This window comes from Ornithorhynchus anatinus, chromosome 9 (genome assembly GCF_004115215.2).
Source record: "Ornithorhynchus anatinus isolate Pmale09 chromosome 9, mOrnAna1.pri.v4, whole genome shotgun sequence".
NCBI lineage: Eukaryota > Metazoa > Chordata > Mammalia > Monotremata > Ornithorhynchidae > Ornithorhynchus > Ornithorhynchus anatinus.
In genome coordinates this window covers 37,177,291-37,189,738 of record NC_041736.1, presented here as the reverse complement: position 1 = coordinate 37,189,738, position 12,448 = coordinate 37,177,291, and the positions used below count along the sequence as shown (strand labels likewise).

Below are 12,448 nucleotides of genomic sequence, written 5' to 3'. Positions count from 1 at the left end.
TTCATAATATAAGATGAAATATTTCTTCTTGACAACAGAAACCTTAACTGAAAACAGCTAGAGGGAGTGATAATATGTGAAGCAGTAACGAATGCTCATTTTTGCAAGACTTTTCTTCTGTTCATGATTTGGGTAGAGGCCAGAATGATAAAAACAGGTACTTGGTATGATATTGGAAAAGTAATAACATAATCCGACTGCCTAAAATGAAACAGGAGAATTAACCTTCCTAATTTTTCACTTTATATCCCTATCTCTCCCTCCAGTAATCCATCATGCATCTTTCAACCAGAACTTTTCCCAAATGTCATGTGGACCTACAAATATTTTCACGCTACATAACTTTTAGGGTTTCAAAGCCGCTTTGGGCAAAAAAAATATTCTCCTGGTTTGTTGCTTTTTAAAATTTTAATATCATACTCAGGCTTCAGTGGGGTGCTCCCCGATCCTACCCCAACTTTGTTAAAACAGAGTTCCTCTAACTGTCACCATAAGCCCCTTTAAGTGGCAAAGATGTCTCCTTCCATCATAGACAAGAGATAGCAACAACTCTCAGTATTCTTATAATAATAATAATGATAATGTTGGTATTTGTTAAGCGCTTACTATGTGCAGAGCACTGTTCTAAGCACTGGGGTAGACACAAGGGGATCAGGTTGTCCCACGTGGGGCTCACAGTCTTAATCCCCATTTTACAGATGAGGTAACTGAGGCACAGAGAAGTTAAGTGACTTGCCCACAGTCACATAGCTGACAAGTGGCAGAGCCAGGATTCGAACCCATGATCTCTGACTCCAAAGCCCGTGCCCTTTCCACTGAGCCACGCTGCTTCTCAGCCCAACTTCTCAGCCCAACTTCTACAATTGAAGATAAAGTCCTTCCAGACATAGAAAGCCTTTCAGCGTGGCACTTATCCTAACTACTAAGGAAGTCACAGAAGCAGAAAGAGCCACAAAAGACGGCAAAGCCCTTGATGGCACATCTGCTGAGTCCTATGGAGAAGCAGAGTGACCAAGTGGAAAGGACATCTTATTAAAGCACTTACCGGAAAGAGAATGGGCCTCGGAATCCGAGGACCTGGGTTTCAACCCTGGCTCTGGCACTTGCTTGCTTTGTGACCTTCAGAGAGTCACTAAACTTCCTTGTGCCTCAGTTTCCTCATCAGCAAAATGGGAATTTAATGCCTCTTCCCCCTCCTAGTTAGACTGTGAGCCTCATGTGGGAAAGGAACTAGCTGCAGCCTGATTACCTTGTACCTATCATATCATTTATAACAGTGTTTGACCTGTAGTACGTCCTTTATACAATAATGATGATGGTGATGATAACAATGATAAAAGAAATACAGTCACAGAATAACTTTCCCTAGGCAGCAATTTGATCAATCATACAATGATAGACAAGGACACAGAAGATCTAATCCAGCAGGCTAGCACATCCTTTGGGATACTGTTAAACAGTGTGGCAACGGTGAGACTTGGGGCCGGAGATCGACAGATCTTTTTGGTATCCCTATGGCTGTGACACCCAGGGATGACTCTAAGGCAGCTCCATCTGCTTCTTTTACGGTCCGTATACAACATCAAATGGCACGACAGGATAGAAATGACATTCTAGAATGCTCTTCATCTCTAAGCAGTGAAGCTCTGCTGCTCACCTCAACATCCCTGAAATGGTGAATTTCGCCACCAGTGGTTTCTCCTTTTGAATGTGAAGTACGACTATAAATAGCAACATTTTCCAATACATCGGCCAGCTATGGATACATCTAGAATTATTATTGCTAAATTCCACAATGCCATTCTTAGGGGACTACCCATTGAAGCTGGAGGTGATAGGTGTGAAATAAATTAAAGGAAGCACTGTTTCATGCAGTGGGTGGCAAGCATATGGAATGCGTTATCACAGGAAAGAGTGCAGAAAGAAAAATATTAGTATGTTCAAGAGTGGCTTGGAAGAGAGAGTGGCCAAAAATGGGTTATCAGAGAGAATAAATGGACACAGAGTGTAAAAGTTAGAGATGTTAGATGCTACACCCCTTAACCATTAGGGTAAACGTCAAGGGAAAAAAACACCACAAGGTTTCTCCAAGGGCTTTGAATACTGGGCGGGATAAATCCAATATAGGTATTTCTTTTTTCATCTAGTCCTTTGTGGTCATCTGGTTTGCTTCTCTTCTGCAGTGCAGTTTAATTGGCCCTTAATAATTTAGGAGACGATTTCGGATAGATCATGGGTCTGGGAGTCAGAGGACCTGGGTTCTAATCCCACTCTGCCATCTGCCTGCTGTTGTGGACTTTGGGGACATCATTACTTCTATAATAATGATGGTATTTGTTAAGAGCTTACTATGTGCCAAGAACTATGAGGCTCAGTTCCCTTATGTTTAAAATGGAGATCAAATGGCACATAATTAAATAGGGTTTAAATGGGCCCACAACAAAGCAGTTAATAAGATTGAATGAATGAATGAATCAGACCTTGCCCATTACTCTGAATGAAATGCTCCTTAAAATACGATTTTTCTAACAAAATGTTAGCTTTAACAGCATTCATTTAATAATAATAATTTTGATAATGGTGGTATTTGTTAAGCGCTTACCATGTGCCAGGCACTATACTAAGCGGTGGAGTGGAAATAAGCCAATCGGGTTGGACACAGTCCCTGTCCTACATGGGGCTCAATCCCCGTTTTCCAGATGAGGGAACTGAGGCCCAGACAAGTGAATTGACTTGCCCAAGGTCACATAGCAGACAAGAGGTGGAGCCGGGATTAGAACCCATGATCTTCTGACTCCCAGGCCCGTGCTCTATCCACTAAGCCTTGCTGCTTCTCACTAACAACTTTCATCTTCATAGGGCTGTTGAGTTTTGAAGAGGAAAAATTTGGGTTTGGCATTTCATCTCAGGAGTCAGTCAATATAGAACAACCTTGTAGAACTGTCTTCGATTGTGAGCCCTGCCATGCATGGGTTGAGTTCTGTATCTGATTTGATTATAAAATCTATCCCAGCACTGAGCACAGTGTTTGGAACGTAGGACAGACTAAGAACCACCAAAATAAATTAAAAAAGAATATATGTAAAAGCAGCTCAATATATATAAAAGCAGCTCAATTAAGGGATACTGGATGAACTTATTACCAGAAAATTAAAAGAAAATACAGCACTTGCTTGGAGATCTGAAAGAAAACTGAGCACCTAACTTGCCGGTTATGATTAAAACTGTATTTCAAACATATTTTATTCTATAGCAATTTTTGAGTTTGCATCAGTTGTCATCAAATCCCAAAAAAGAGTTGATCAAGAGGGACTGAGTGGAAAGGACAAGCGAAGAATTTTCTCAGTTCTTTAAACTCCAATTCCTGGTTCTTTAAAACTTCAAACACCACATGTACTAGTAATATATCAGAATTAAGTGACTTAAAATTATGGCTGCTTCACAAAATATGTCACAAAATCATTGATAATAAATTAACAAATGCCCATTCGAATGAGTTTCAAAGCCATACACCCTTCTGCTCACATCTGACCCATTCAAATTGTGCACGCTGAAATCAATTATCCTTTTAATCAGTACCAGTTTTTAGTTTGAAAATGTTCTAACATTAAACAGTGCAGCACCTACCATTTTGAGAGTGAACTTCTGTGCAGTAATTTAAATAGAAAACAGCAAATAAAACTACTAAGGCAATATTTTGGTAACTAAAGTATATTCTGCAGCATATTTTTTCTAATGGATACATATATTTAATATATAATATATATGTACATATCAATGTTTTGTAGACGTATATGTATGTATGTGGGTGTGCATTTTCTTACCTTCTAAAAGATCATCATCTTCTATGCCTTTGACAATCTTAGATTTGTAATCTCGGAAGAACATATACTTTAGCAGTCTTCTGAGTTTCTTCTAGAAAAGAATAACAGAATAATTGGAAGAATCTAAACATACCTGTTGGTGAATGATGAATATTAACATTATTGAATCTAAATAATTTTCATTCCATGATCATTCAGTCATAAACACACTTGCACTGAATACACTATAAAAGGCTATATAAACACGAAACATTGTTTAAAATGCAAATAAAGGCTTAATAAGGCTGTAAAGATGAAAATCCTTCTCAACATAGACATATGCATATTCTTCCAGGATCGCATTATCCTCCCTCGTAATTTCGTTTGACCACAAACCTTGTAACCCTCCCTGGAAATCACAGACATATCACCATATCTCTCTTACCTTACCTGATTTTCTGATTTCCTCCTAAGACCAAGCCAACACACTTCATTCCTCTCAGATCAACCCACTCAGTGTACCTTGCTCTCTTCTATCTTGCTGCACATATTGTCCCTCCGGCCTGGAATTCCCCTCCCCCTTCATATCTGATGGACTCCCATTCTCCCCACCTCGAAACCCTCCAAGACGCCCTTCCATGACGTTCTGTATCACCTACGCCCTCGAATCCGTAACCAATAAGCACTTGATTTTCAACCTCATAGCACTTATGTACATGCCCTCATTCCCTCCCATTTCTCTTATGTGTAATTTATTTAAACATCTGCTAAACGTTTAACTCCTCTAGACTGCAAGATCATTGTGGGCAGGGATTGTGCCTACCAACTCCACTGTACTGTGCTCGCCTAAGCGCTTAGTACATTGCTCTGCACACAGTAAGAGCTCAATAAATGCCACTGATTGAATAAGGGCAAGAAATATTTTTAGAGGAATTCCTGAACACCAGACCAAGAGAAGCAGGGGATTAGCAAATGAAAGCTGGAATATGGAGTCAAAATAGAAAAGGAAAATGGGAGGCACAAAACAAATCCTCAAAACTGGAAATAAAGTGAAGGGAATCAGAAGTAGTGTATTAGGAATACGTGTGAGTCACTTTCTACCTGAGGACACTGAAACCTTCTCACCAGAGACTTGGAGAAAATGTGACCTCCCTCCCTCCCTTCTTTTCCACAGTTTAACTTGATTTCAATTTTAAGAGTGCTCTTCTCAATTTAATCTCTTCTCTAACTGGTCACAGATGAGCCTGACCTTACTCAACCAAGGCCACTTATTTTATCCCACGCAAAATAGAATCGCTTCAGATTCCATAATGACTGGATGACCTTCCTGTTCAAAAGGAAAAAAAAAACCCAAACCGAATAAAGAAATTTGGAAATACAGGAACAGATTCGCCTAATGAGACATTTTACCATAATGCATGACGCCCTTTTTTGAGAAAGAGAAAGGTTACAGCTTGAAGTGTGAGGTCAGGGAGTGCGAGTCATGCAGTGGATGAGCAACAAAGCACCTAAAAATGGGGCAATCACACTCTGAAACAAAATGCCTATTGGGATTACTACAATGTGCATTCATCAGTCTTACTTTCTTCCAGGCTGATCTCATGTCCTGCTGCGTAACCCCAGCATGACTTTTCAAAGCTTCCAAGGCTATCTTGTTTTCTTGTGCTGCCTAAATTACACTACAGACATACAGCTCGTGCCATGCTTTGTCGAACTTGCTTACGTCTTGTTCAAACTCCCCTCCTCGCCCCACAAAAAAAATACGTAGGTGGGCTAGGGCTCAGGTTAAGGAGTGGGGTTTAAAACCAACTTTTTCCTCCACCCACACTGCTTCCACCTCCGTTATCGCTAACGAGCCGGAAATGGAAATCAACAGGGCACTGCCCATAGGAGAGCTGTTGCTCCAGTTCTGTCCTGATGTGTCTCTATCCCCATTCCCAAATCTGGGAGTGGGGAGAGGAAGTGGGACTCAAGACTCTCCACTGGAAGCTCCCCTCCAGTTTGTCAGTTGATTGATAAACAGGCAATGTGTCTATATTGTTATATCCCCCGCCCAAAAAAAATATGTAGGTAGGCTAGGGCTCAGGTTAAGGAGTGGGGTTTAAAACCAACTTTTTCCTCCACCCACACTGCTTCCACCTCCGCTGTCGCTAGCGATATCGCTAACAGGGCACTGCCCATAGAAGAAAAGGACACATCTGGGACTGGGGAGAAGTGGGACGCTAGACACTCCCCTGGAAGCTCCCCTCTAGTTTGTCAGTTCACTGATAAACAGGAAATGTGTTTATATTATTTTGTACTCTTCCAAGCACTTAGTACAATGCTCTGCACACAGTAAGAGCTCAATAAATATGACTGCCTGTCACTGTCCACCTTCACTGTATCCCTAGTTTCATCCATCTTTTTGGTGTTTACTTTTATTTTTTGGTATTTGTTAATTGCTTACTGTGTGTCAAGCACTATTCTGAGCACTGGGGTAGATACAAGTTATTCAGGTGGGACACAGTCCACGTCCCACAGAGGGCTCGCAGTAGAGCTGTGTGCAACCAGATTAGCCTGTATCCATCACAGTGCTTAGTATAGTGCCTGGCACACAGTAAGCACTTTAATTCCACAAAAACAAACCAAAGCAAACTGTAGGTGAAGGATGATTATCATTGTAAGGTTATGCCGCAGCGAGCTTATCTGGCTCATGAAACCTCCACTAGACTGTTAGCTCGTTGTGGTCAGGGATGTGTCTTAGTATAATCTCTCCAGCGCTTAGTACAGTGCTCAGCACACAGTAAGTGCTCAATAAATACCACTGAGTGACTGTCCCTAACAGGAAGGGGAGTGTGTTGTATATTCGGCTTGCAGTGTCAGTGCAAATAGAAAGCGGAAAAGGATGAGGAAGAGGGGAGGAGGAGGAGAGACTCTAGAAGCAGCGTGGCATTGTGGATGAGACACGGGCCTGGGAGTCAGAAGTACCTGGGTTCTAATCGTGGTTCTGCCATTTGTCTGCTGTGGGACCTTGGGCAAGTCACTGCACTTCGGTGGGCCTCAGTTCCCTCATCTGTACAATGGGGAGACTGTGAGCCCCAGGTGGGACAGGGTCTCTGATTAGCTTGTATGTACCTGATTAGCTTGTATCTATCCCAGCACTTAGAAGGGTGCTTGACACATAGTAAGAGTTTAACAAATACCTTCGTCATCATCATTAGAGGTGACTTACTTGCTGTGATTAGACAGTGTCAGGGTTGGAGGAGGTTATGGGTGCCGGATAAGTCAAAAGCCAGTGCTGGGTGTATTCTGAGGTTGCATGTATTGAGGGAGTCATTCATTCATTCAATAGTATTTATTGAGCGCTTACTATGTGCAGAGCACTGTACTAAGCACTTGGAATGTACAATTTGGCAACAGTTAGCTATCATCTGGGGGTTACCTGTATTGTAGCAATCCTCTCACTGGTCTCCCCCACCACCCCGTCCCACTCAATCTGTATCTCATCTTCTTCTTCTAGTTGTTCCAACTGCATGATTTACTTCCAAATCCACGAAACAGAAGACTTGGAAGTGCTCCTTTTTGTTTCCTTCTTTTTCGGGGGACAGAAGTGTGAGGGGAGGAATTGAGAGTAGGAAAGAAGGAAAGGGAGGCATAAAGTCAAGAAGTTTGTGTATCCAGCCCAGGCCACACTTACGGAATTCTCTCTCTCACACACACACAAACACACACACCCTTAATATTTGGGGAACAAATTATTTTATGGTTTGCAGCTTTATGGTTAGAAACTCTGATGTGGCAGCAGAATTAAAAAACTAGATCACGACAAAAAGTACCAAAAAAAAAAAGTCTTCACCCTTCACTGAACACCTTTGTTCTACCTATATTATGCTATTTTAAACTGGTGGAAAAAATTCTTTCCTGCTAATGGAGGAGATAATGCTATTTATGCTGCTTTGGGCTTTAAGCAAAAATATTTAAAGGCATGTAAAATAGTTCAGACTACTTCAATTAGTTGCTTAGAGAGATCTGCTTCAAACTTAAGGTGTATTATACAAATAATTAAGAGGTGTGAGTATTTTTCAAATAAAAAGGTTCCAAGAATAAAAATACCTTCCTATCCTTGAAGGAAAATTAAAGATAGAGAAGTCAAATTTTCAGAGAGAGAAATAGTGCTTGTTACAGTGCTCTGCGGACAGTAGGCTATTCGATAAATTCTACTGAATATAATAAAGATGGGGCTATTGAATCTGAACCACCATGATATAGGGGTGGAAAAAGATACACAGAAAAGAGGAGGTGATGGAAGATTTCAGGTTTTTTAATGGTATTTGTTAATGGTACTTAAGTGCTCACTATGTGCCAAGCACTGTTCTATGCACTGGGACAGATACAGGTTGGGACACGGTCCCTGTCTCACATGAGGCTATCGGTCTAAGTAGGAGGGAGTAGGATTGAATTTCCATTTTACACATGAGGTAACTTAAGCTCAGAGGAGTGAAGTCACTTGCCCGAGGTCACACGGAAGACCAGAGGGCAGAGAATTAGAATTTAAAATTAGAACCCAGGACCTTTTGACTTCCAGGCCCATGCTCTATCCACGAGGCTGGGCTGCTTCTCAGAGGATCCTGGGCTATGTAGTTGAGGAAGAGACCAAACACTGAGCCCAAACAAAGATGGCCCCTTTTCGCAAAGAATGACTCTTCTCACCTTCAGGGCTTGGGAATTATCTTGTTTTGGTCTATCATCATTCCATATCTAATAAGAGTCATCTTTCCCATCTAGGATTTTTTTTTAAAAAAAAAATCATACATGGTATTTGCCTGTGTCGATATATACGCCTCTTCTTACCTATTCTAGGAATGTGAAATAGATTTTATATTGGAAAAGAGAAAAACATTAAATACTGAATTATGCAAATTCAGTCTTCAATTTTCTTTACCTGTTTATTCGTAGAATTTGCCACTTTATGCAAAGGTCTAACAATTCCCTAATGTAGAATGAATTCATCCCAAAAGAGGTATCATCCTTTCTGAACCTGCCCAAAGAGCTTCTGCTTAAAGACTGCCACACGTTCACTGGTGGTGTTCTTCAAAGCTTAATTAGCAAATAGATTGTAAGCTATTTGTTTACAAAGAAAGAAATCAAAGCTTACAGAGAAGCAGTGTGGCTCAGTGGAAAGAGCACAGGCTTGGGAGCCAGCGGTCATGGGTTCTAATCTGGGCTCTGCTGCTTGTGACTTTGGGCAAGTCACTTCATTTCTCTGTGACTCAGTTACCTCATCTGTAAAATGGGGATTAAGACTGTGAGGCCCACACGGGACAACCTGATAAACATATTCCCCGCAGCACTTAGAACACTGCTTTGCACATAGTATGCACTTAACAAATACCATCATCATTATTATTATTATTATTCTTAAGCTTCTTGTGGGCAGGGAACATGCCTACAAACTCCATTATGTTGTACTCTCCCAAGCACTCAGTACAGTGCTCTACACATTTTAAGCGCTCAGTACAATTGAATAAACTCTTTAAGACATAAATATATATGCCATATATAATAATAATGTTGGTATTTGTTAAGCGCTTACTATGTGCCGAGCACTGTTCTAAGCGCTGGGGGAGATACAGGGTAATCAGGTTGTCTCACGTGAGGCTCACGGTTAACCCCCATTTTACAGATGAAGGAACTGAGGCACAGAGAATTGAAGTGACTCGCCCACAGTCACACAGCTGACAAGTGGCAGAGCCGGGAGTCGAACTCATGATCTCTGACTCCGAAGCCCAGTCTCTTTACCACTGAGCCACGCTGCTTCCATATATATGCAGGTATAAGTATTTGTACATAAAATAAATGTCTTATAGACTTAAAGAGCTCATTTTTAGGCACAAAATGAATTAGAGTTGGTATTTTGTGGGATGATTCCTAGGTATCCATGTACCAGCCAACATCTCTTCTTTAGAAGTTTATGTTCGACTCTGATACCAAGTCTTGAAAATACTGGCAGGAAAATGGCCAGGAAATAGCACTTGATCCTTTCATTTTTTAAAAAAACCTATAATTTCACTCTTTCATTGGGCATTTCTCTTTTCAAGGTCTTAGTGCCTTCCAATTTTCATGGCATCAGCAATAAGACAGCAATTTAGTCCCAGTTTGTTCAAGGTTACAGAAATTGTTTCGGCAAAGTCAGCAGACATTTTGCAGTTGTCTTTACCCAAATGTTGAGAATTTAGACTGTGAGAGTTCCATTTGTTTTGTAATACTCTGCTTTACAAATTGTGTTCACTAGATCATCCAGAGAGATTTTCTCTACAGCAACAGGTCTGTAGTTTGAGAATTTAAACCAAGCATCCCAAAGATGCTCACTGGGAGCTTTTAGAGTAGGCTTTCGTCTTTTTTTTAAATTAAGGTTATAATTTCTATTTGCACGATATCTTTGAGCTTTACTGTTATCTTAGATCTTAACATTGGATGGGACCGCTTTAAAGGTCTTTATTTTAAAGAGACTGGATTAAAGTGTTAGCAACCTTTGAAATGTCTCGCTTTTTATTACCTTGTCTTTGCGCATTAAAAACAGCAGATCTTCGGCAGAAATAACTCTTGATCCTCTCAGCTGAGAAACTTCGGCTGCTTGCTGCAACTAATAATAAACAAAAAATGTAACATTTGCCTCAACGACATGCATTTTATTTACCAAGTTTACACAGAATTCAAGATAAATATACTGTAGTTATGATGCCTTCGAGAGTTATGTATACTGAATTAAATATGGTTAAAATCATCTTTGAGGATAATTCAGTAATCATATTATATTTGAAAGCAAAAGTCTTGCGATTTAGGATATAAAAATGCAATTAGATTAAACTAGCAAGCACACCTGCAACATGATACAATAAACAGAAATCTCTGATTTCTTTCATGCAAAAAAACCTTCATGCTCAGCTTCCAGCAATGCATTAATGCACCTGAAAATAATTTTATGAAATTCTATCCTTCATACCCACATGAGCAATGGTTTCACTCAGTATCACTGGCTGAATAAGTATATTATTAATCTGAGCTCCCATGCTGGTATGGCTTGAAATAGGCCTATTCAGAAGTTAAAAAGATCAACAAAAACAGTAGCTGTTTCTAATATCCAAAGGAAAAAAATACTTTTAGTTTTGGCAAGTCTTCAGTGGGCAAAAGATTCAGTCCATAAATCATAATACTGGACTGCATTAATTTTTTTCCACACTAATCACATGCACACAAAAAGTTAACTGTATCTCCCATGCACAACACAAAACATACTGCATGAAAAGTTCAAGATTTCTCCCCAAATGCTCACTTGGGTCTTTACTGCTACAGAGACTAGAGACTTTTCAGGAATTTGGAAGTTACAGTAACTTAATCTTACTTGAAACTGACCTGGAAAATATAAGAATGTGAAAAATGATAGTTCTATTTTTGGCAAGAAAAGCTCCTTATTCTGATTTGTTTGAGGGCATAGAAAATACTTGGGCTTCCATCTGAAAAAATAAGGATAGTGAAGAAAATATTATAGAAAGAATGGGTCTGTCACTTTTACCAAAATTCACCTCATCATGGCTAGTTATTCTTTGAAGTAGTTTATCGAAGCCAAATTCATTATAAAAACACTAATTCCCCAACTGTCCTAAAATGCATCATTTCATTAAGTTAAAAATATAAAAATATAAGGTACATATATTACCTCTAGCAAATCAGTGTTTTCTAAAGGGGGAACAATATTCAGGAGGTGATTTTACTATCTGTGTCATGTACGCTGCAAGTTGGTTGTTCTGTGAATAACAATCAACTGAGCGTTTTCTGAGTGCAGAGCACTGGACTAAGCAGTCGGGAGAGTACAACATAACAATACACAGACACATTCCCTGCCCACAGTGAGCTTAAAGCCTAAAAGGGGAGACAAACATTAATGTAAATAAATAAATTACAGGTTTGTACATAAAGTTTTGTGGGGCAGAAAAGAGAGCTTAGTCAGGTAAGGCCACTGGGAGAACATGTGCCTTCAGCAAGGCTTTGAAGATGGGGAGAGTAATTGTCTGTGGGATATGAAGAGGGAAGGCGATCCAGGCCAGAGGCAAAACACGGACACGAGGTCGTTGGTGGTGAGAGAGACAAGATCGAGGTACAGTGAGAAAGGGAGGCAAGCGATATCACTTGTATAACGCCTTGGACATGGAGCATCATACGTGACATTTTGCAGAAGGCAGATTTCTCAGGATGCTTGAGTTTTCCTCAGAAGAGACACCCGAATCCCGGCTGACTTCAGAATCTCTGCCTCCTCTCCCAGGTCTACAATGGACTCTGACACTGCATACGACCTCTCGCCCTTGGCATTAGGAGCCGTGGCAGGCGGAGGATTGGCCCTGAGAATTTTAAAAACCGATACGAAAGTAGGGGCATTGGAAGGGGGTCACCCCAACTTGAAACTGGACTGACCGGAATAAAACCGGACACTCCAGAACTCTAATGCCACGCCTTGCTCCTAAACACATTCTCTTTTGCCTTCTACCTGCACTGTACACGTCCCCTGAAGTTGTAAGTTCCTTGCAGGCAGGAGTCACTCAGTAACCACTATATAAGAATTACAAACGACACTGAGGACACAAGAGAATATCAGGCTCATCCTATTTCCT

General features: G+C 40.5%; 1 protein-coding gene across 4 annotated transcripts in view; it reads right to left on the bottom strand.

The window, feature by feature from the left end:
- SUPT3H (SPT3 homolog, SAGA and STAGA complex component) overlaps window positions 1–12,448 on the bottom strand; it is a 389,952-nt gene that overhangs the window by 124,549 nt on the left and 252,955 nt on the right. For 3 of the 4 annotated variants that reach the window (XM_039913023.1, XM_029071799.2, XM_039913024.1), the window contains 2 exons: window positions 10,339–10,425; window positions 3,825–3,915 (listed from right to left, as the gene is read on the bottom strand). In XM_039913023.1, coding sequence (XP_039768957.1) covers window positions 3,825–3,915; window positions 10,339–10,425 — 178 coding nt within the window. Of the gene's footprint in view, window positions 1–3,824; window positions 3,916–10,338; window positions 10,426–11,195; window positions 11,297–12,448 lie in introns of all 4 variants that reach the window. The other variant, XM_039913025.1, reaches the window with a different exon arrangement.